This window comes from Chanodichthys erythropterus, chromosome 19 (genome assembly GCF_024489055.1).
Source record: "Chanodichthys erythropterus isolate Z2021 chromosome 19, ASM2448905v1, whole genome shotgun sequence".
In the NCBI taxonomy this organism is placed as follows: domain Eukaryota; kingdom Metazoa; phylum Chordata; class Actinopteri; order Cypriniformes; family Xenocyprididae; genus Chanodichthys; species Chanodichthys erythropterus.
Window position 1 is genome coordinate 26,748,223 of NC_090239.1, and position 25,904 is coordinate 26,774,126.

General features: G+C 39.2%; 1 protein-coding gene across 1 annotated transcript; it reads left to right on the plus strand.

Moving 5' to 3' along the window:
* On the plus strand, nt 1-25,575 carry si:dkey-94f20.4 (synembryn-A). Its single transcript, XM_067369616.1, has 13 exons — nt 1-84; nt 260-307; nt 14,363-14,380; nt 15,459-15,545; nt 15,635-16,212; nt 17,900-18,035; nt 18,574-18,762; nt 18,943-19,037; nt 22,550-22,700; nt 23,331-23,426; nt 23,527-23,671; nt 25,090-25,369; nt 25,446-25,575. Exons 1-13 carry the CDS (start codon nt 1-3, stop codon nt 25,573-25,575), a joined length of 2,037 nt encoding a protein of 678 aa, XP_067225717.1.
* The last annotated feature ends 329 nt before the right edge of the window (nt 25,576-25,904 follow it).

A 25,904-nucleotide genomic window follows, 5' to 3' on the forward strand; every position in this document is an offset into this window, starting at 1 on the left:
ATGAATGTGGAGAGGATTATCGAGTGTATCAGGGAGGGCGATCAGAAAGGACTCAAGGCAGAACTACTGCAATTTAATCGAGAGGTACTCACAATTAACAGTGATTATAGTCTAGTGGCTCCAAAACCAATGTATTAATAACATTTGTACTGACAATGCATGTCATTATAAAATAATCTACTTTGCACAAGTTGTGCACTCAAAGCTCACATTTTATGTAATTGCTCTTTTCTAATTGCACACTCTCTCTTGCTCCTAGTACGCACAGTGCTTCTTCTATGATTTGGAGGAGAGGGAGAGAAGAAAAGTAAGATATATTTGAGTGCACTTACATGTACACACTCACAGGAAAGAACAATGGGTCTCTTTATATCTTTAAATAAGAAAAAGATGCCACTATCTCTCAAGTTTCATAAAAGATCTCAGACTTAAAAGGTACACTATGTAACTTTTTTGTTCAAAATTAACAACATTTAAATAACGAGTCAATACATTAGCAGTCCTTCCTTCAAAACGTGTTTCTGTCTTACCCTGATTCACTATGGAAAGCCTATTATAAGTGTTTATATTTTAGGCCAGGCAGGATGGTTTTCGCAGGAGATTGTGTACATATGTCACTTGCCTGTTCATGTCTCATCCTATCTATATTTAGAGAAAAGTTGCTCCAGCTACTTGTTGTGAGAGTGGCAGTAGTGTCCCAACGATCGAGAAAGGTTGACAGCAACTAAAGCAGCTAAATGGGGAATCACTTGCCTTGATTATAAAGTTATAAAGTCAGAATTGAGTGATATAAAGTCAGAATTGTGAGTTATAAAGTCAGAAGTGAGTGATATAGTCAGAATCGCATGATATAAAGTCAGAATTGCAAGTTATAAAGTCAGAATTGCATGATATATTCAGAATTGCATGATATAAAGTCAGAATTGAGTGACAGTCAGAATTGCATGATATAAAGTCAGAATTGCGAGTTATAAAGTCAGAATTGCAAGTTATAAAGTCAGAATTGAGTGATATATTCAGAATCGCATGATATAAAGTCAGAATTGTGAGTTATTGTTACGGGTGCTGGTTGCAATAGACGAATCGTATACGGACATCCACAATTAATGGGTATTTAATGAAATACGGGGGGTGGGCGCCCTGGAGACCTCATGCCGGTGCAGGGAGAGGCATGGGTAGGAGTGGAGGTCTCCAGGGCGGGTCCATGAGCCATGGCGGGTCAGGTACCGCGGGCAGCCATGGCGGGTCAGGTACAGCGGGCAGCCACGGCGGGACAGGAGACGTGGGCAGCCACGGCAGTGTTCGGAGCCCACCCCCATGTGTATTCCCCACATGTCCCCCACCCACGGGTACTTGGCCCCCCCCCAAAAAAATACTTGGGGAGGTTTAGGATAGCAACAAGGAGTCCCAGAGACATCATGGAAATGTGGGTGGAGGAGACTGGAGCGGAGGGCTCGGTGGCTGAGACTGGAGCGGAGGGCTCGAAGGGGGCTGGAAAAGGGGTCCAGTGCATCCCCTCAAATTCGATTAGAATCCCCACAGGCACTGGGGTCGGCTCTGTGGAGACTGGCGAAGTTTGCTCGGCGGCAGCGGCTGGAGCTGAGGGCTCGGCGGCGGCGGCTGGAGCGGATTGCTCGGCGGCGGCGGCTGGCGGCCAGGAGTGGGCAGGACTGTTGAAGCGGTATGTGCAGGGTTTTGGGGTGAGGTGAGCTGGTGATGCCCGATAAGCTGCTGATGGGGCTGGACAAGGACTCTGGTTCTCAGGAGCTTTATCTTCTTCAAACTTAGAACCATTTAACAGGAGAATCACATTCAGGGAATCGACTAAGGAGAAATGACAGGCTGGTTCATTATAACAAATAACGTCCTTGTCCAGTCCCATCAAAAACACAGCATTAAGACAGGCATCAGGCCAGCCCACCAGATGAGAAACCTCCAAAAACTCCTCCACATACCTCTCCAACGGCCTGCCACTCTGCCGCAGATGGCAAAGTCTTTCATCCATCTTGAGGGCTACAGGAAGCACAGGAGTCAGAAAGATACCCATTATATAATGTGGAGGTCCAACGGTTTGGGTCTGTTCTTCTGTTACGGGTGCTGGTTGCAATAGACGAGTCGTATATGGACATCCACAATTAATGGGTATTTAATGAAAGCAGGAGCATAACAAACAACCAAACACTACAATATAACATTAAGTAACGTTTAAGAACAGACAAGGAGTGAAGGGAGTGAGTCCATATATATAGGGAGTGCAAACGAGGAAGTCCAGGTGATGGTGATGGGTGATGATGAGGAGCTGACGAGGGAAGTGAGTGCAGGTGTAGAAACAGGAGGGTCATGGGAAATGGAGTCTTGGAGACTAGGGAACTGTAACAGTTATAAAGTCAGAATTGAGTGATATAGTCAGAATTGCATGATATAAAGTCAGAAATGCGTGTTATAGTCAGAATCGCATCATATAAAGTCAGAATTGCGTGATAGAAAGTTAGAATTGCGTGATAGAAAGTTAGAATTGCGTGATAGAAAGTTAGAATTGCGTGATATAAAGTCAGAATTGCATGATACAAAGTCAGAATTGCGAGTTATAAAGTCAGAATTGCATGATATAAAGTCAGAATTGCGAGTTATAAAGTCAGAATTGCATGATACAAAGTCAGAATTGCGAGTTATAAAGTCAGAATTGCATGATATAAAGTCAGAATTGCGAGTTATAAAGTCAGAATTGAGTGATATAGTCAGAATCGCAGGATATAAAGTCAGAATTGCGTGATAGAAAGTTAGAATTGCATGATATAAAGTCAGAATTGAATGATATAAAGTCAGAATTGTGAGTTATAAAGTCAGAATTGTGTGATATAGTCAGAATCGCAGGATATAAAGTCAGAATTGCGTGATAGAAAGTTAGAATTGCATGATATAAAGTCAGAATTGAATGATATAAAGTCAGAATTGTGAGTTATAAAGTCAGAATTGTGTGATATAAAGTCAGAATTGTGAGTTATAAAGTCAGAATTGAGTAATATAGTCAGAATCGCAGGATATAAAGTCAGAATTGCGAGTTATAGTCAGAATTCTGTGATAGAAAGTCAGAAATGTGTGATATAAAGTCAGAATTGCTAGTTATAGTTGAATCTCCCTCCAAGCATACGCAGACACAAGTGGTTCTCTTTTAACTGGTTTAATTGAAGAATTTTCTTCAATGCCACCGTGAAAACTAAACAGTATAAATGACAATACAAAATCAGCTTGACAAAAAATGAAAGTGTGCGCAACAGATATAATGGCATTTTACAGTCACAAAATGCAGACAAATAAACGAAATACCTCGTTGGCTGCATGCTGCATGAAAGGGAAATAATCTTTGAATCTTCTTTGTGAGTGTTCAAGTCCTTTTTGACGAGAATAAACTTTCATCGGAGCATACAAAATGTCCGGGCTTGCCGCTTGCTTGCAGGAGCTGAGAATCTGACGTGAAGTCAGCATTTCTGCATAAACTTGAACCAAGCCTTCAAAATAAAAGTACTGCAACTTATAATAAATAAAATAATATATAAACACAAATAACAAACAGAACTTAAAATTATTAATTATGAAAGTGATTTTAGAAACCAAAATAATAAGTTATACATAAATTATATACACAATTTACATGGCAGCATTTACACTCCCACCAAATCACACAAACCTTAATGTGGGATTTCTATAATTACAATGGTTGTTGCTGGTAACCAATTCAACATTTCAATGAAAGCATTATCCGGTTATTAACCAATTAAGTTGTAACTTCAAGAAAATGTGTACCCCTTAGTCTGTCTCAAGCAAAGTAACAACCTTCTGTACAGGTCTGTCAAGAAACACCGTTTTAGTTGTAGGTTTCCCTTTTTTGTCAAATGTGGTGTCACTAACTAGTAACCTTATTTTTCTCACCCTACCATCTGACCCTGGGTAGACTTCTGTGATTCTGGCCAGCTTCCATTTGTTGCGTGGAGCTAGATCATCTTGCAAGAGGACAATGTCATTGACCTTTAAATTCCTTCTGTTTTTGTGCCATTTTTGTCTTAGCTGTAAATTCAAAAGATATTCTTTCTTCCATCGAGTCCAGAATTCATTTGCCAAATACTGTACTCTGCGCCACCTCTTTCGAAGATAGAGATCTTTTCTTGTAAATTGTCCAGGTGGGGGCAGAATGATTGTGGACTTCATTGTAAGGATGTGGTTTGGAGTTAAAGGTTCAGGTCCTGATGGGTCATTCAAATGTTCAGTGGTGAGTGGTCTGCTGTTAATGATAGCCATAACCTCATACATAAATGTCCTTAAAGAGGTACCGTCGAGCCTTTGTGCCGACTGGTCAAGAATAGCAGTAAGAACACTTCTTATGGTTCTTATTTGTCTCTCCCAAACACCACCCATATGGCTTGCTGCTGGAGGGTTCATAAGAAATTCACATCCTAGAGCCTTCACTCTTTCTTGATCCATTTCTTTCATGAGTTCTGCTAACTCTCTCCTTGCTCCGACAAAATTGGTTCCTTGATCACATCTCAACTGGCGAACATTTCCTCTTATGGCAATGAATGCTCTCAAAGCATTGATAAATGAGTCAGTTGTCATGTCATCAATCATCTCTATATGTATGGCCCTTGAACACAAACAGGTAAGTAAAAGACCATATCTCTTGAGATCCTTCCTTCCTTCTTTGATATGTATTGGACCAAAACAGTCAATACCGGCATAAGTGAATGGTGGAGTTGATTCCATTCGGTCTTGCGGTAATTCACCCATTCTTTGCTCTTCTGTAGGTCTTCTATACTTTCTACATTTGACACATTTGAAGATGTGTGATGAGACTACAGTGCTGCATCCCAGGATCCACCATCCATTAGCTCGCAGTTCGTTCATTGTCATTCCACGTCCTTGATGATGTACCTTCTCATGAAAGTGTTTAATAAGCAAAGCTGATATGTGGCTGTTTTTTGGGAGTATTGCCGGATGCTTTACGTATGGGTGTAATGTGGCTTGACTTAAACGTCCTCCAACCCTCAGGATACCTTCTTCATCCAAGAATGGATTTAACTTGTACAGCCTACTGTCTTTGGTCTTGGTGATTTCTTTCTTTAGCTTCAAACACTTTATCTCATTTGAGAATGCTTCCTTTTGAACCAACTTGATGATAACAAGTTCTGCTTCTTTCCTTTCTTCTAGACTTGTGCTTTCATTGGATCTTTGCTTCAAACCTTTGAATTCTTGGATTTTGCATTTCAGTCTAGCAACTGCCTTAACTACTCTTGACCAATCAGAGAATTTCTGTAGGTGATCCAACAATGAACTGCTCTCTTTTCCCTTAGTGTTACACACAAGAGTCTTGCGAAGTTCAGGATCATCTTCCTTAATTTCTCCCACCTTGCATTCTCTGTCAGGTAGCTCTTTTTGCCAAAGAAACTTTGGTCCTGTGAACCAATTTGAAGTCTTAAGTTGCTGTGCTGTCAAACCTCGAGAGGCATGATCTGCTGGATTGTCCTCAGAGGCAACATAAGCCCATTGTTCAGGCTTTGTACTGGATCTGATTCTCTGAATGCGATTGGCTATGAATATGTGAAACCGTCTGGCGTCATTGTTTATGTAGCCAAGAACGACAGTAGAATCAGTCCAAAAGAACTCTTTTAGATCTTGAATTTCTAGTTCATTCCGAAGGATGTTGCTGGTTTGAACTGCAACAACTGCTGCTGAGAGTTCCAGCCTCGGTATAGTTGTAACTTTGGTGGGTGAAACTCTGGATTTTCCCATTACCAGACAGCAATGAACTTTGTTGGACTTGTTAATGGCTCGCAAGTAAGTACATTCACCATATACAGAGACACTTGCGTTCGCAAAATGGTGGAGCTCATACATTTTGACCTTGCCAAAATTTGAAGGTAAGAAGCCTCTCTTGATTTCCACTTCAGCTAGATTAGGCAAGTCTCTGATCCAGGACTCCCACTGAGGTCTTAAGTTCTCTGGAACTTCCTCATCCCAACCAACCTTTTCTCTGCACATTTGTTGGAGTATTTGTTTCCCCAACAAAACAAATGGTGCCATGAACCCCAGGGGGTCATACACAGAGGCCACGGTAGAAAGCATACCCCTCCTTGTTAATGGATTGGGTTTTACTTGAACTCTGAATTTAAATGAGTCAGATGTAATACACCACTCAACTCCAAGAGCTCTTTCCATTTGAGGTAAGCTCAAAGCCATATCCAGATCCTTAACCGTAGCACGTTCTTCCTTTGGGATGGTTGCCATCACCTTTTCACTGTTAGAAACAAACTTGTGGAGTCTTAACCTGCCAGTGAAGCAAAGTTTTCTTGATTCTTCAATAAGCTCGATAGCTTCTGTCTCAGTTTGCACACTTATCAGACCATTGTCTACATAGAAATTTCTATGAATGAAGTGTATGGTGTCTTCACTGAACTGACCATGCCCTTGTGTTGCCAGATGTTTCAGGCCAAAGTTTGAACAACCAGGAGATGAGGCAGCTCCAAACAAGTGGACTCTCATTCTGTAGATTGATGGTGTGGTCTCTAAATTGCCATTCTCCCCCCAGAGAAAGCGTAGGTAATCTTGATCCTCCTTTTTCACGTGAAACTGGTGGAACATTCTTTCGATGTCACACATGACTGCAATGTAACCTTTTCGGAAACGGCATAGGACACCTACCAATGTATTGGTCAAGTCAGGGCCTGTGAGCAGATGGTCATTGAGGGATGTGTCCTGAAACTTGGCAGAACAGTCAAATACTACACGTATTTTTCCTGGTTTCTGTGGATGATAAACTCCATGATGTGGAATATACCATACTGGACTACCATCACATTCTTCCTCAGGGACTTTCTCTGCGTCACCACGTGAAATTATGTCTTCCATGAAGTTTACATAGTCCTTGTAATACTTCTGATCTTTCTTGAATCTCTTTTCAAGACATTTCAGGCGGTGTACTGCACAAGTTTTGTTGTTAGGAAGTTTTGGTTTTTCCTTCTTGAATGGTAATGGCATTTCGTAGTGACCATTGCTTTTCTGTGTGATGTTATCTCTCAGAATTGACAAGAACTTGAGATATTCTTGGGACACAGGATGATCTTCTTCAGCTTTTTCTGAGAAGTCTGATTCAAGAACCTTTATGATCTCTGAAGGAGTAATTTCTTTTACTTTAATTCGGCTCACATAGTGTACTTCAGTTTTGAGATTGACAGGAAATTCCACATCTGGTGTCACTTTCCTTACTACTATGCGATGACTGGTTCCGATAGCGTCACCATAGTCTACATATGGATTCCTATGACCAACAATGCTCCATCCAAGGTCCGTACGCTGTGCATAAGGTTGATGTTCTTGGCCAGAAACTACTTCTCTTGGAAGTAGGGCTTGTGAGCAATTGTACCCAATGAGCAGACCAACTTCACAATCCTGCAGTGGTGCTATCTCGTCTTGGAGATGCTCTAGATGAGACCAAACCTTTGCAGTTTCATTAGTTGGTATGTGAGTTCTGTTGGCTGGAATAAATTCCCGAGTGTAAACTGGTGGTAAAGAGATCCTTTTACCAGAATAAAAGCCTCGAACTTGTAGATTCTTTACTCTTTGAGAGCTTACCACTGTGGTTCTTGAAGTCATAGTAGAGAGCTTGAGCTTAACTTGTTCTTTGTTTGCTTCCAATGCTTCTGCGACTTCACTCAAAATGAAGGTTGTGTCGCTTTGAGAATCCAACAGAGCATAAACAAGGACTTCTTGTGCTGGTTGAGTTATGGATGAAATCCAGACAGGAATTATCGCAGCAGTTTGTGCGTTAGCTTCATTAAGTATTACTTTATTTGAAGTAACAGCTGTGGTTGGTTCTTTATGTTGTGCTGATTGAGGTCTTGCTGGATACATTTCTTGATTTGCACTTGGCTTAGGTTGTTGTAGTTTTGGGTTTTCTTTGGTTCGCTCCTCGTGCAGACAGGTCGGATGCATCTTGTGGCACGTGTCACAAACACTCCTACTGATGCAGTTCTTTGAGAAGTGACCAGACTTGAGACAACCAAAGCATAGCTTTTCAGCTTGAACAAATTTAATCCTGTCTGAAATCGCTTTCTCCATGAGTTTCCTGCATTTGTGTCAAGTATGCCCTGTTTTTTGGCAGAAAATGCATGTTATGACAGGCTTTTCATTGGAACTTGTGGTCAGTGTTTTTGCTCCAAAGCTTTGACGTTTTTGGAATTTTGGCTTTTCAACCTCACCAAATTTAAGTGCCTGTAATGATGTGACAGGGTTGCAGGCAATTTTCACCTCTCTTGTCAGAAACTTAACAAATTGGCTGAAAGAGGGAAATTGATTACTCTCCTCTTCTATATCGATAACCTTGCGGTTCCATCTCACCGCTAACCAATCTGGTAACTTTGAAAGAATCTTCCTGTTTTCATTACAGTCATTCAAGATTTCCAATGCCTTGATATGGACCATTGCAGCCTCACAACTACGCAGGAAATCAACAAACTCTCTGAGCTCAAAACTGTCCCTAGATCCCATTTTAGGCCACGCCTGGAGCTTGTCTCTGTATGATTTTGCAATAGTGAATGGGTTTCCATACCTCTCTTCTAAAATCTCCCATGCAGCAACATAGGCAGATTCCGTTCCAAGTAGGAAATATCCATCAAGTGCTTTCTTAGCTTGTCCACTTACATACCTACGGAGGTAGTATATCTTCTCCTTGTCTTGGATATTCTTTTGGTCAATCAGTGTTTCAAAGGAGAGTTTCCAGTCATTGTATTTCAATGGATCCCCACTGAATACAGAAGGCTCAGGAACTGGAATTCTGTTAGCACTTAAAGCACCTACCAACACTTTTACAAGAGCTGCTGTACTTTCATTTGAAGAGGTGGTCACAGCTTGTGGTACAGGAGGCATTTTCATGAAGTCTTTCTGATCATCTTCTACAACCTTCTCTTGATCGTACACCTGCAGTCTTGCACGTGCTGCATTTAGAACTTTTACAGCTTCCAAATGTTGTATCTTTCTCCGTTTATCCTCAAGAGTCTTTTGTAGAGCTGCATGTTCCTCTTCCAATTGAGCTTTGAATTTAGCTTCCTCTTCCTCTCTCTGTAGTCTTCGTTTCACCTCTTCTGCTTCTCGCTCTAAACGACGTTTTACAACTGCTGCTTCTTGATCAGCTATCTTCTTTTTAACTTGTGCTTCTAGGAGCTGTATTTCCAATTGTTCTTTAGTTTGTTCTTGTAACACTTCCAGAACAGCTTGGCTTGCAGCAGCATCAGCAGCAGCTTCTTGTCGCTTTACAGAAGATCTACTTGAATGCTCTGAGGAACCTTCCAAGATAGAAGTGACAGAACCTGATTTACAGGAACTTGAATTGAAGAGGGAGCCAGCTTCCGGCCAATCTTGCTCTTCTCCTTCTGGAATCTTTCCATCCAGTCGACTTGAGGCTCTAGATACAACAAAGTTAGAAATCTCTACACACAGATCCACTCGTCGACGTATGTCTTGATCTGGAGTCGAGATTTTGCGTAGGTCATCATAAACACGTTGAACATCTGCAGAAAGACCTATGACATCACCAATTATATCATTAAGCAGATCATCAGATAAAGCTTCTGTTGATTGTGATAATGTCCGTTTAGAAGATTTAACATGTGTTCTCCATTTGTCGTAAATGTAGTTAAACCTTTGTTGAAGTGACTTAACTCTTGTAGCTTGCATTTCTCTGCCCTTCTCTGTTAAAGTTCTGGTTCTTTTACTTCGTTTTGACTGCTGTGCCTCTTCTTTCTGGGCTTCAGCACCACCCACTTGACCTTCTTCAGGTTGGTCTTGGGAATTTGCACTCTCCCTAATACTATCCCTTACCTGACTTGTGGGCTCACTTGACTCAGACATTTTGAATCACTACTTTAATTTGGCCCAATTTTGTTAGTAGAAATATGTATAAGTAATAAACCTCTAAATTAACCTTAAACACTTAAAATGTAGGCTAATGTAAATGTCAGTTAAATGTAAATACTTAAAGCAAATGTGATGCTTCAGTAATAGTATTGCACAGGAAATTAAAATGTGCAAAACAACTTATTTCAGCTTGAATATTACCTTACAAAATACACTCAATATAAAAACACTTCAGAAAACTTTGATATCAAATGGCAAATAGCCTTCTCTTATTATTTACAAAAATACTTCACATTTAAAATATGTAAAGTTCACCAAATCTTTAAAGGTGTCTTTGAATAACAAGCTTAAATTAAATTAAGTGAGCAAATAGGTCAAACAAACACAAGAAGAATCTTTTGGCAAGCTTCACAAAAACGTTCTTCTTAAGTATTCAAGTTCTTTATGAATTAGTCCGTTGCTCCTGACAACTGTATGCGTCTTCTTACATTCTTATTATGCGTGTGTGGTGCGTATTTTCAGCTCATCTGTTAATCCTTTGATGACGCTCCACGCGCTGCGAAACACATCGTGGTAACTTAAGCCCGCTGGCTCTGCAAACTTGCTGCGTCATCCACTCGTGTCGTCGAACAGGCCGAGTTTTCACTGAATCTCCCTCCAAGCATACGCAGACACAAGTGGTTCTCTTTTAACTGGTTTAATTGAAGAATTTTCTTCAATGCCACCGTGAAAACTAAACAGTATAAATGACAATACAAAATCAGCTTGACAAAAAATGAAAGTGTGCGCAACAGATATAATGGCATTTTACAGTCACAAAATGCAGACAAATAAACGAAATACCTCGTTGGCTGCATGCTGCATGAAAGGGAAATAATCTTTGAATCTTCTTTGTGAGTGTTCAAGTCCTTTTTGACGAGAATAAACTTTCATCGGAGCATACAAAATGTCCGGGCTTGCCGCTTGCTTGCAGGAGCTGAGAATCTGACGTGAAGTCAGCATTTCTGCATAAACTTGAACCAAGCCTTCAAAATAAAAGTACTGCAACTTATAATAAATAAAATAATATATAAACACAAATAACAAACAGAACTTAAAATTATTAATTATGAAAGTGATTTTAGAAACCAAAATAATAAGTTATACATAAATTATATACACAATTTACATGGCAGCATTTACAATAGTTCTGGTTTCACAGATAAGGCTTAAGCTAGTCCTAAACTACAATGCATGTTTGAGCTGTTTTAACTGAAAGTAACTTGTACTGACAGATCTTAAAATATGTCAGTGCCATTGTTTTGTCTAAAGATGCACACCAGTATTGTTTATAAAACGTTTATAAAATGCCCTAACTGAATTAAGGCCTAATCCTGGCTTAGGCTAAGCCCTGTCTGTGAAACCGGGCCATAAAATCGCAATTGTGTGTTATAATGTCCAATTGGGAAAGAATTCCAATTTTTTCTCAGAATAGCACGTTTCTATCTCACAATTCGGACTTTATAACTCGCAATTGCAGAATTGTGAGATAAAAAGTCGCAATTACCTTTTGTATTTATTTTTTTTATTTAGTGGCGGAAACAAGCAGAGATGACGAGAAATTAGGGATTTTAAAATATTGTAAAAACAATGCATAGATGGTGTTTTTATTACTTAAGGTATTTGAAATGTATTTGATTTTACAGATAAATTGCTACAGTATATGTAGCTCTCTAAGAGTTCATTGTAAAGCATTGTAAAAGGTTATATTCATCCACACAGTCACGCTGAGCTGAAGCAGCACAGCCAAAACAGTGTTCTTCTGCAAAATGCATGCAGTTTTGTTTTTAACCGCTAGAGGGCTGTTAAGTTACACAGTTTACCTTTAAAATGTGCTCATATTGGACAAATTCAGGGATTTCTATATATGAATTCCAGACCAAATGTTCTTCCCCGAGCAAATATGTGTTATGTATTTAATATTTTGATTTCTCCAAATATTTTTATTTTTTTTCCCAAAGAAACATCTAAGACAAAGCTCATATATTTAATTTGCAAAGAAATAAGAACTATAAGTTATATGAAAGTGTAACATTTGAGTCATACAGATTTCCTCTGGGCAGAAATGATTTCCTGCATGTCCTCAGTTGTTTGCTGATACTGCAGTTGACTTGATCCCCGGGCCTGCAGCTCATTAATATATAGACCATATGCTCCCTGCTAATTCCATTCTAGACAGCAAGTCAGCGTTGATGTGTCTACGTAATTGCATTGAATTAGGATTACAATATGATGTTGGTTCAAGATAATTTTTGCATCTTCACTAAATGTTGAAACAATGTTGAAATTTCACAAAAGAAGATATTTTGAAGGATGTTGGTAAACAAATAGTTTCTGGTCCCTATTGGCTTTTCCCCCCTCATCATACTTTTGAAGTCATTGGGGACCAGCAACTGTTTGGTTACCCACATTCTTCAAAATATCTTCTTTTGTGTTCAACAGAACAAAGAAATACAAGTTTAGAACAAATTGAGGGTGAGTAAATGATGACAGAATTTTTATTTTGGGGTGAACTATCCCTTTCATCCCTTAAGCTACTTCAATGCTATACATCAACAAATTCTTAATCATTACAAACTTTCTATTAGAAATACTTAAACATTGTGATAAATAAATAAGGGAAGTTCAAGAAAACCTTACAGTCACTAATTGGATAGTTGTGGTTTGCTATTGGTCAGTCTCATGTGAGTGACAGGTTGTCCCGCCCTCGTGCCAGTAAACACGTCATCAGAGAAGAGAAGAAATGTTTCTGCATTAGGAAAGGGGAAGTTATTTTGATTAAAGATTAAGAGGCACGTACAGTGGGTACAGAAAGTATTCAGACCCCCTTAAATTTTTCACTCTTTGTTATATTGCAGCCATTTGATAAAATCATTTAAGTTCATTTTTTTTCCTTATTAGTGTACACACAGCACCCCATATTGACAGAAAAACACAGAATTGATGACATTTTTGCAGATTTATTAAAAAAGAAAAACTGAAATATCACATGGTCCTAAATATTCAGACCCTTTGCTGTGACACTCATATATTTAACTCAGGTGCTGTCCATTTCTTCTGATCATCCTTGAGATGGTTCTACACCTTCATCTGAGTCCAGCTGTGTTTGATTATACTGATTGGACTTGATTAGGAAAGCCACACACCTGTCTATATAAGACCTTACAGCTCACAGTGCATGTCAGAGCAAATGAGAATCATGAGGTCAAAGGAACTGCCTGAAGAGCTCAGAGACAGAACTGTGGCAAGGCACAGATCTGGCCAAGGTTACAAAAAAATTCTGCTGCACTTAAGGTTCCTAAGAGCACAGTGGCCTCCATAATCCTTAAATGGAAGACGTTTGGGATGACCAGAACCCTTTCTAGAGCTGGCCGTCCGGCCAAACTGAGCTATCGGGGGAGAAGAGCCTTGGTGAGAGAGGTAAAGAAGAACCCAAAGATCACTGTGGCTGAGCTCCAGAGATGCAGTCAGGAGATGGGAGAAAGTTGTAGAAAGTCAACCATCACTGCAGCCCTCCACCAGTCGGGGCTTTATGGCAGAGTGGCCCGACAGAAGCCTCTCCTCAGTGCAAGACACATGAAAGCCCACATGGAGTTTGCTAAGATGGTGAGAAATAAGATTCTCTGGTCTGATGAGACCAAGATAGAACTTTTTGGCGAAGGAGTGGCTTCACAACAACTCCGTGACTGTTCTTGAATGGCCCAGCCAGAGCCCTGACTTAAACCCAATTGAGAATCTCTGGAGAGACCTAAAAATGGCTGTCCACCAACGTTTACCATCCACCCTGACAGAACTGGAGAGGATCTGCAAGGAGGAATGGCAGAGGATCCCCAAATCCAGGTGTGACAAACTTGTTGCATCTTTCCCAAAAAGACTCATGGCTGTATTAGATCAAAAGGGTGCTTCTACTAAATACTGAGCAAAGGGTCTGAATACTTAGGACCATGTGATATTTCAGTTTTTCTTTTTTAATAAATCTGCAAAAATGTCAACAATTCTGTGTTTTTCTGTAAATATGGTGTGCTGTGTGTACATAAATGAGTAAAAAAAATAACTTAAATGATTTTTGCAAATGCCTGCAATATAACAAAGAGGGAAAAATTGAAGGGGGTCTGAATACTTTCTGTACCCACTGTAGATAAATTACTTATAATAAACACTGCAATATTCCATAAAAAATAGGAATCACCAAATTTGATTTCATGAAAATGTTTTGATGAAAACTGAACATTGTATCAATATCACCTTGCTATCTGGGATATATTCCTCCTTTCCTGGTTCTTTAGCTTTGTTACTTATTGTTAAAACATGCAAACACAAAATGCACATTTAGAATAGAAAAACATTATTTGTCATATCTTTTATCTTTTAATGACTTTCATATTTTTCTGTCGTCTGGCTGCTTGTTCAATCTAAAAAGAGGGAGGAGCTGGAAGAGGTAATATTTTCTACATTCTTGAATTCCCCAAAGTTACCGACATCCTGATTGACCATTGTTAACCCTCTGGTGGACATTTTAGACCAAAAAACTTGATGAATTTCATGGCACTTCCTATATAAAAATACACAAAAAAGAATTGTGGACATAATTAGAAAAGGCTATACACTCACACTTGTGATCTTCATCGTCAAAACTGACGGCATAGGAAATTAATGGGACATATGAAAAACAGAGCTTTTTATAGAGAAATTATTAAATAGTCTTGGATAATGTCTAAATATATTGAAATGCAAAATCTAATAAAAGTGTCTATAACTATGCCTGAAAATACTGATAAGGAACTATAGCGTGATTTCACCAAAGTACAAGTTCCTGGAACAACATTCCAATCAACCAATCAGATTTGAGGGACAAATTTACAGTTTATGACAAGTTTAGGCTTACAGCCAGGGTTAGGTGCTTCTACATCAGTGTTACTCACCTATCATTTCCCTCTGATTTTAGGGATATGTTATGGGTAGGGTTAGGTTTAGGGGTAGGGATAGGGTTAGGACTGGAATGTTGTTCCTGGATCAGCAAAATATGTTGGTAGCTAATAGGTAATGTGACCGTGGTGTAGTACGTTCATAGCCTACGTTTAGGTTTTGACGTCTGCCGGTTGTATTTATGATTCAAAATTCATTCAAAAGTTGTGTTAATTTGTGAAGACTATCAGGAGGAACAATATGTATAAGAATTATAAGCTTTTGTTAGTCACAGTCCCTATTTTCTGCAGTAATTCAAAAGCCAATCCTATTGATTTTTTGTCGAGGGAACCAGGGGGATGCTAACTTCCAAGTTGGCCTACAAAAATATGTCATTGATCCCTGCATCACTCTATACCAGAGGGTTAAAGGTGGAGTTTACAATTGCTGCATAACAAGCAGTACCAAAATTAATTACTGTTATATCTTAATTCCTACTGGCCTGTCATGTAACAGCAATAAAAGACTCCCACAAATGGAATGCATGAATCACAGTATACTCACAATGGTTTGTTTCTATAACACTTTTTTTTTTTTTTTGATCACCGCAGTTCAGAAAGAATAAAGTGCGGGATTATGTGTCAGACTCAGATTCAGACTATGATGAGTCCTGTAACCCAGACGTCATTTTGAGACAGGTAACCTTGGCTCTTTTAAATAAATACACACATAAACCATCCTAAGACAACTTCCGCCTTTAATTTGCTTTTGTTTCTTTCGCCCTCAGGCTCTGGCTACGGTTTTGATCAGGTTCCTCCAGACTGAACCGCAAGGGCGTGTGCTGAAAGTATGTCTGAGATCCTTACGAATCCTCTCAAGGGACAAAAAGGTTATGGGGCCTCTGGTCACTGACAGAGCGCTGCTCACTCTAGCCCACCTGGGCGGCATCAGCAATGCACCTATTCCAATAGAAGACACTGACAATGATGTTGACCCCTATAATGACATCATTGTGGCCATTTCTGAGATCAAATTAGGCCAAGCAGATGAGGATGATCACGGCGGTGAGGAAGACGAGGCTGTAACCAGTGATGTGAACGACCCTGTGGTCTGGGGGCCAAGCGATTGGTGTGGTGATCGCAAAGCTAGCACATTTTCAAGCATGAGCCTCGGACCTTCTCGCAGGAGGAGCAGCGTTTTTAAAGCTCTCACACCTGGTAAAAGAGACAGCAGAGGAAGCCTGGGAGAAGGGGAGGAAGAGGAGGAAAAAGATGACGAAGAAGAAACCAGGAAGGAAGTCATGAAAATCTTATGTAACATTGTTTACAATAGTGCTTGGGCACAAGAGAGAGCCAGCGAACTCAGGTATGAGCCATTTCAACATACGATTTGAACTCTGCCATCTTTCCTCATGGGCACTGTGAAAAATGCAAGACCTGTTGCATGAAGCTCGTTTAACAAACTCTGAGTTTTGGAGTTGGTTTGGAGTTGACAAAACCATATCTGGTTTAGATCAGGCTCACAATACTCAGTATAAACGTTCTCTGTCAACTCAGGGTTTGAGCCAGAGATTGTGAATAACTCATCAGTTAGCTAACACTAATCTCAGACTTTGGTAGGAATTGAAACTGGCTTCATACAACAGGCCTCAGATGTTTAATGTTTAAATGAAAACCTGGAAGAAAAATTGTGATATTGTATGGGGCTTTTCACACTTGAAATAGTTCATTCTAAACCGCGGGTAAACAGAAGCCTGTGTTATCCTGCTTCACATTTCACACTGCTCATAATTTACCCGGGCTTAACAATTAATCCTGGGTATTCATAAGCTGACATTACACATTGTACATTCCTAAACCCTGGGTTAACATTCTTATTTGTGGTGTCAGTGTCATTAATTTGATAAACGCAGCTCGAGACCTGTTTACATAGCGCTAGCATTGCGCATCCTCGTATTCACGACTGCACTATTGAGTTTATACTAAATGGACATTTCAGACAATAAAGGTAAAAATCAAACAGTCACTTCTTCATGTCAGTTGTCTCTTCAATCATTCAATTGTCATGTTTTCTGCAAGCATTTGACATTTTTCCTTTCAAACACTAAATTTACTGTTTATATACAATGCAGTGTTTCTGTCCAAAGCAGGCAAATATGAGTATGCGATTGGTCATCCGTTGCTAAGAGTAACCCCTCCTATTTGAACCGCCCGCTCTAAGCAGGACTCGGACCTGGGAACCTGGAGTTAGGTGCTCTAACAAAGAGGGCTAAAGGTCGCAGTCTCTAGCATCAGTTGCTAGAGCGCCTCTTGAGATCAGGGGTGTTAGGTTTACACGCACAGCTCTTACCGGCCTATGTCCATTACATAAGCGTCTGGCTGTAACATCTAACACTGCATCATTTCATACTGTACAAGTTTGCCACTGCAAAAGCGGTACTACTCCTGAGCAGGGTTTCATAACCCCTAAAAGCGGTGCTAACCCCACTTCCAAAGTACAAGTGTGAAATGTTCCTTTACCCAGGATTAAAAGCAGTGTTTAGAATGAAGATAAGTGCAGTGTGAAAAGCCTTTATGATATTCCTTAAAGTAATGTTGTAATAAACTGTATTATAATTTATTAGCATTTATTTCGAGAAGTACATTTTATTGTACAATAGTTATATATTTCTGTCATCATTTCTATAAGTTTTATTTTGGCGGGTTGTAGTGAAGACCTATGATTTCTCCGGCCGGAATTTAGTCATAAAAATGGAACTTACTGTGTAATGAGGAATATCATGTAATATTTGGCAAAATTTGGATAAGTAAATCAAAAGTAGCATAGTACACTTAATCAAATAATGATATGGACTAGTTTCTATGAATACTAAACCGCAAAATGACTACTATTTACCAGTCTAGTCTACTACACATAATAAAGCACATGTGACGCTTGTGGTGTTTTCAGTGTCTGCTGTCTAACTATATGAGGACATAAACACATGAACTTCATCTCCAGAGCTGCTTTGAGACTTTTTTTCTTTTCTCTCCCATTGCTTGCTGTACTTCAGTATCCTCTGTGGTCTGACAGAAAAGCTAAATAAGGAGTTTCAGTCTACATCTTCTCCTTGTGGACAGTTTTACACGCTCCGGTTCATGTTTTTACTGACGGCGCTAAGACCTGAACTCAGAACACAGCTGAAACAAGTATCTACTTTTTTCCTTCCATTATTTTAATTTTGAGCAAATATTATAAAACAAATAATCTTTTCTGCTATCGTATTATGTGCGCTAACATTCAAAAGTTTGGGGTCAGTAAGATTTTTTAAACTTTTTCAGCAAGGAAACATTAAATTGAAAAAATGTATCATGGTTTCCACAAAAATATTAATAAATGAAAACATTAATAACAATAAGAAATGTTCTCAAGCAGCAAATCTGCATATTAGAATGATTTCTGTGACACTGAAGACTGGAGTAATGATGCTGGAAATTCAGTTTTGGTCATAAATTACATTTTAAACAGGTATTTTAAATTGTAATAATATAATTTAGAATATTACTGTTTTTAATGTATTTTTGATCAAATAAATGCGGCCTTGGTGAGCATAAGAGACGTCTTTAGAAAAATATTTTAAAAATCATACCGAGCCCAAAATTTTGAACAGTAGTGTAAATTGTTTTATATCGGTCAACGGTCACAATCCTATCTACATATTGTATTGGCTTTTTTGGTCATTTTTAGGAGGGAGGAGTGTCTCTGTTGACTACAGTGCTGGAGAAGTGTTTATCAGTACAGTGGAAGGAAGAGTTCGAGGTTGTGCTGGATCCTGCAGCGCCTCCTATAAGTGTGGATGACTCACAGCAGGCTCAGGAGGCTCTGAAGATCCTTTTTAATATCACACACAGCACACACACTCAAGAACCTGAAGAGGTGGGTGTATGCAGACATAATCACACTCATGCTCACTCACCTCCCTTACAAATAATGGTACTATGTGATGTATCAGATGGGAATACTATAGTACTGTAGTAATACTGTAGTAAACCCACACATCGCACTGAATAAATTGATATAAATTGTTAACATCAAGGTTCACATTGTGTCTACCAGGAAGATGCATCTCTCTATCGCCACCTGGCTGCAGTTTTGCGTCACTGTCTGATGGTGTACTCTGAGGAGGAGGAAGCTACAGATGAATTAAAGGGGTTAGTTTTGATTAATGTTTTCATTTTTCTATAATAACTATTCTGAGTTGAAAATTTCAGTAATTATGACTCGTTTCACAAGCACAAAAGTGTTTATGTAACTGAGGCCAGCTAGTATACTGTCTGAGTAAACCTCACTACCCTGGCCTCAAGAGGTGCTCTAGTGACTCACACTAAAAGCTGTGTTCTTTAGTGCACCCGCCTCCCATGTCAGAGATGGCGGTTAAAATCCTGCTAGGTGCGATGCGAGTAGAACCAGAGTGGTTACATTGGTGCCGTGACCCGGTGGGAGTGAGATTTAGGAGAGTGAGTGTAATGGAGGCAAGCTAGTAAGAGCAGTAAACCTCACTCCCCTGGCCTCAAGAGGTGCACTAATGACTCACACTCGAGCAGGGCTCGTCAACTGGTGGCCCACGGGCCAAATCCGGCCCGCCAATCATCTTCATCTGGCCCGCGACACCCCAATCTCCCTCCTCCTCTTTTCCTGGCAGTGCAGCTAAATTTGGTTAGATACGTGGCCGCAGTGGTGCCTGCAGTTGTACTGCTATATATACACTGTTCGTACCATGAATGATCCTCCGACTGACCTGAGAAACGTTTTCCGTGTGAATATTTTAGTAGTTATTATGCGTGTCCCGTATTTCTGTTGACTTTCTTTTCCATGACTTGGCCAAACGCGCTTGCATAACGATCTGAAATTATTTGGATTAGTTCGGACCGCTCTGTTTCTGAATCATCTGTAGTTGTTTCTCAGTCAATAACAACAAATACAGAACAAATAGCGCTGTTTTCATGTATTTCACTATTTATTATTATTTATTCAATATATTATTATTATTTACTTTAAACTATGCAGCACTGCCCAGTGCATAACGCAGTAAAAGCTTAAAAGAGCTGCGTTTATTCCCGGTCACCATTATTAAACAGTGTTGCGAAATCAAGTGAGATTAGCATTCAACACACACCTCTCGAGTGCGAGTAGAACTGGAGGGGTTGCATTGGTGCCGTGACCCAGGTGGGAGAGAGATTTAGGAGAGAGAGTGCAAGCTAGTAAGAGCTGTGTGAGTAAACCTCACTCCCCCTGGCCTCAAGAGGTGCACTAGTGACTCACACTAGAGGCTGCAGTCTTTAGAGCAGTTCAAATCTTGCTAGGAGCAGTGCAAGTAGAACCGGAGGGGTTACATTGGTGCCGTGACCCAGGTGGGAGAGAGAGAGTGCAAGCTAGTAAGAGCTGTGCGAGTAAACCTCACTCCCCTGGCCTCCAGGTGCACTGACGATTAGGGTGCAGTCTTTAGCTTCCCGAATCCCGCTCAGAGTGGTGCAAGTAGAACCGGAGGGGTTAAATTTGTACAGTAATGTACTTATAGTGGAAATCAAATATAATTTACATTTCAAAGTACTTCACTGGCATGTACAGTATTTACAAGATCAAGACAAACACATACACAAGTGAAAGATAATAGAAATTAGTAATAAAATAAAATAATAAATAAAATAAAAAAAAAACAGTGTTGTGTAGGTAATGAATAGAATGTGAATATAAGAATCAAGTGTGCGTATTAAGAGTCTAGAGCACATATTAATTTGGCTGACAGATATAGTTTATACTTTATGTGTATGTATGTACATATACAAACCCAATTCCAAAAAAGTTGGGACACTGTACAAATTGTGAATAAAAACAGAATGCAATGATGTGGACGTTTCAAATTTCAATATTTTATTCAGAATACAACATAGATGACATATCAAATGTTTAAACTGAGAAAATGTATCATTTTAAGGGAAAAATAAGTTGATTTTAAATTTCATGGCATCAACACATCTTAAAATATTTGGGACAAGGCTTTGTCACATCCTCTTTGTCACATCTTCCTCTTTATGATGCACCAAATGTTTTCTATGGGTGAAAGTACATTTCAGTACCCGGATCCTTCTTCTACGCAGCCATGATGTTGTAATTGATGCAGTATGTGGTCTGGCATTGTCATGTTGGAAAATGCAAGGTCTTCCCTGAAAGAGACGACGTCTGAATGGGAGCATATGTTGTTCTAGAACTTGGATATACCTTTCAGCATTGACGGTGCCTTTCCAGATGTATAAGCTGCCCATGCCACACGCACTCATGCAACCCCATACCATCAGAGATGCAGGCTTCTGAACTGAGCGCTGATAACAACTTGGGTTGTCCTTGTCCTCTTTAGTCCAGATGACATGGCATCCCAGTTTTCCAAAAAGAACTTCAAATTTTGATTCGTCTGACCACAGAACAGTTTTCCACTTTGCCACAGTCCATTTTAAATGAGCCTTGGAATGTGTTCACCGACAATATTTTCTGGAAGTATTCCTGAGCCCATGTTGTGATTTCCATTACAGTAGCATTCCTGTATGTGATGCAGTGCCGTCTAAGGGCCTGAAGATCACGGGCATACAGTATGGCTTTCCGGCCTCGACCCTTACGCACAGAGATTGTTCCAGATTTTCTGAATCTTTGGATGATATTATGCACTGTAGATGATGATAACTTCAAACCCTTTGCAATTTTTTTCTGAGAAACTCCTTTCTGATATTGCTCCACTATTTTTCTCAGCAGCATTGGGGGAATTGGTGATCCTCTGCCCATCTTGACTTCTGAGAGACACTGCCACTCTGAGAGGCTCTTTTTATACCCAATCATGTTGCCAATTGACCTAATAAGTTGAAAATTGGTCCTCCAGCTGTTCCTTATATGTACATTTAACTTTTCTGGCCTCTTATTGCTACCTGTCCCAACTTTTTTGGAATGTGTAGCTCTCATGAAATCCAAAATGAGCCAATATTTGGCATGACATTTCAAAATGTCTCACTTTCAACATTTGATATGTTATCTATATTGTATTGTGAATAAAATATAAGTTTATGAGATTTGTAAATTATTGCATTCCTTTTTTATTGACAATTTGTACAGTGTCCCAACTTTTTTGGAATCGGGTTCGTACAAGGGTCATGAAATAAAATAAAATGCATCAAGCTTACACACATTGTGCAGGCAATAAATAGAATAATTATAATCACATGTGTTATGCACCTGCATCTGATCGGTTTGTGACAGCTTTAGAAAATGAGGAATTAGATGTGAGTTTTTTCAAAGTATTTCTCTCTCATATCTCTAAATTGACCACAGTATGTGTGCCTCTTTACATAGTGTGCCTCAACTGTACCAGTGTCACAGTGAGCACAGGCTCTTCCTTTTTCTGAAAGCCATGTTCGTCTGTGTCTGCTTTTCTCCTCATCTTCACTCATAAGAATTATGCCAGTAACACATAACCTTCTCCACCTTAAAAGGACAATTCGACAACTTTCCTGTTTAAATATCAAACATAGAGTAATTCATGTAAAATACAAGCTGTATAGTTAGTGCGCTTCTATAAACTGACTGACTGGCGTTCTGTTGTAATCAACAGCATTCAACACTCCATTAAAAAAGGACAGATTTAAGCATACACGACCTTGAATCTCTTTCTTTCCATCAGGCATGCAGCGAACATGCTGTCTGCTCTCCCGTTGAGTTGTCTAGACGTTCTGGTATCCGTGCCTCTGGGTCCAGACTCACACCAGATGAATGGAGTCAACATGGACTGTGTGCACGACCTACTCATGTACATGGAGAGAAAACTGGAGCAGGTAAAAAGAGAGTGAAAGAAATAAGTAAGGGAAGGGAGAAACAAAAGGATAGAGAAATAGATAGTATTATCATCATGAATTGTCCTTGATATATTGAGATTCAGTCATTATAGGATTAGTTCACTTCTAAATTAAAATTTCCTTATAATTTACTTACCCACATGTCATCCAAGATGTTTGTGTCTTTATTTCTTCAGTCAAAAGAAATTAAGTTTTTTTGTGGACTTAAGTGGGGTTCACTGTTTTTGAGTTTTTCGCCATACCATGGTATTTCTGCCATGCATGGCAGAGGTCATGCATGACCTTTCTAATGTAATGCATGGCGGATCACAGAGCTAGTGCAAGATGAGTATTTGTGGTTAAAAAGTATATGATTTTCAGTCTTCAGTGTCACATGATCCTTCAGAAATCATTATAATATGCTGGTTTGCTGCTTTTGCAAAATTTGGCACATGTTTGAAGGGTCAGAGAGGGTGGAAATAGGGAAGGGGAATATACTTAATGGTGTACCTCAGGGGGAAAAAACAAAAAAACAAAACAAAACAGGATATGACTCATATATAATTTTGCATAACATTGCTTGTTATGTGCAACAGTGGCTTTTCTAATGCAGTGGCGTTTCACATGCAGGGTGAAAAGGTCAAAGAGAGACTGACCCCTGTGCTGAACTTGCTGACCGAGTGCTCCCGGGGTCACAGAGAGACAAGACGCTACCTGAGACAACAGGCACGACTACTATTGTAGATTATCATGAGGTAATACGTTGTCTGTTAAAACACTGGCATTGTTTTGTATCTAATTGGATGTGTTTTCTCATCGAGGACAGATTCTGCCTCCATTAAAGGATGCTAGCACTAAACCTGAAAAGGGCAACACCTTGAGGAATCGTCTGGTTAGACTGATGACCCACCTGGACACTGAGCTCAAACACTGCGCTGCTGACCTGCTCTTCGTGCTGTGCAAAGAAAACGGTACTGCATAGAAACACGCAAGCATAGATGATGAAAACTGCATGCCAAATTACCACAAAAACAATACAATGCAACACAAAACAAAACAACCTATAAACAACAACCACAATGAAATGGCTCTTCCATCAAGTATAATGACAGCATTAACATATGAATTAGTGTTTTTATTTATTTTTTTTTTTAATTATAAACATTGAGAAAAAGTTTGTACTTGACATGACATACAATATTAGTCTGAGACAACGAGGGCTTCTGGTGAAATCTCATCATAATCAAGTGTCCCTGTATGCATTAAAAGGAATATCCAGTTTACTTCAGGCTTTTTAACCCTCTGATGCTCTTCGCGTGTCGGTCAATAATGACTAATTTAATTAAATTTTTAAAATTAAATCATTGTACTATATTTTAGTTCAATAATGTTTTTTATTTAATATTTTGTATTTTTAGGGGATTTTATGGTACTAAATTATATTTATGCAGTAGTTATAATCCATTTATTCACTTTTTGAGCATGGACCTGAAAATGAAATTTCCAAATGAAACGGTCATAAATCTTGAATGCTTTGGAGCTCAGACTTAAGTTTGGTCTCTTTTTAAAGACGACACTTGGCAGATTATTGCTGAAGTGAAAAGTGCATTTTACATTTATTGTTATGAAAATTGTACAAAAATACCATTTTCAATTTTTATACCATTTTATATGTTTTATATATAATATACATTTTCCAAAACAGGTTTTACTTTAAATCTGGGAAAAAAACAAAGCCATAACAAGCTGTGTTCCAAATTTGAGGTTGATATTTAAAAAATAATTAGCTTTCAGTAAGAATTTGTTTGTGCGCAGTATCAAACGTTTCTAATAGATGAAATTTGTCTCCCATTAATTTTCAATGTGGTCATATTTGACCGCGAACAATACAAGTGTGTAACCTTTTCGAATCATGTCCATGATATTGTGAGTGTGTGTGTGTGTGTTCACACAGCAAGTGCCAAAACCTTTACCAAGTTCCGTGCCATTTCAATGAAGTACAAAATTAAACGTAAATTTTTTTGGTCAAAAACGACCCAACAGCACCAGAGGGTTAAAGCCTATTATGCATTTTTTTTTTTTTTTTTTTACAAAGTCTTGATTTTATTTTTGGGGTCTAATAGAATAGGTTTTCATGCTTGAATGTTCAAAAAACACATTATTTTCCTCATTTTCTCCATTGTTCCATCTCCTCTCTTCCCAGTCTGTCAGTAACGCACTGTTTAGTTCCTGTCTCTATGAAGCCCCTCCTTCTGAAAAGCACAATGTACTTTGATTGGTTGGCTGGAGCAGTATGTTGTGATTGGTTAAGCTCTTCCAAGTGTGTTAGGTAAGGGGTGTGACATTTCCCAATCTCAAAAGATAATTTTTTTTTTATCGAATATTCTAGTGGGTCGTTTCGTCAAGTACACTGGATATGGGAATGCCGCTGGGCTCCTGGCCACTAGAGGCTTGATGGGAGGTCAAAGGTCACAGTCCTCATCATCAGGCGCACAGTACTCTAGCGATTCAGACTCCGACACCGAGGAGTATCGGCAGATTAAAGACAAAGTGAACCCAGTGACGGGACAGGTGGAAGAGGAGCAGCCTGACCCCATGGAGGGAATGACGGAGGAGGAGAAAGAGGAGGAAGCTCATCGGCTCATTAGTCTTTTTAACAAACTCTCAAAGTAAGGATCTTAAACCACTTCTAAAAATACCAGAAAAGATTTGTACACTAACACTCTCACATCTTTTTCTAAACAGGGATAATATGATTCAGCCAATGGGATTGAACCAAGAGGGTCAGCTGGTGCCAATGTCAGAGCTCAAGGACCTCTCCATGGAGGAGAGGGAATCGGAGGAAGAACATGATGACCTGGAGAATGTGGAGTAGAACTGACATGGTGGATTGAACTGACTGGATCGAAATATATATATACATTTGTTAACACTTTAAGGTGATGTAGTTACATGTTACTAAATGTACTTACTATAGTGATAACAGTAAATTATGCATAATTACTTACACAATGCATAATAAGTAACTAACCCTAAATCAAACCCTAACTATAACTCTAAAGTATATGTAGTTAATTAATATTACTCAGTACATATTTGAGTCATTACAATGTAACAACGTCACCTTAAAATAAAATGTAGCCATATTTTTGATATTTTGAAATTATATCTAGTCTTAACAGTTTAACAGCTTATATCTAAAAA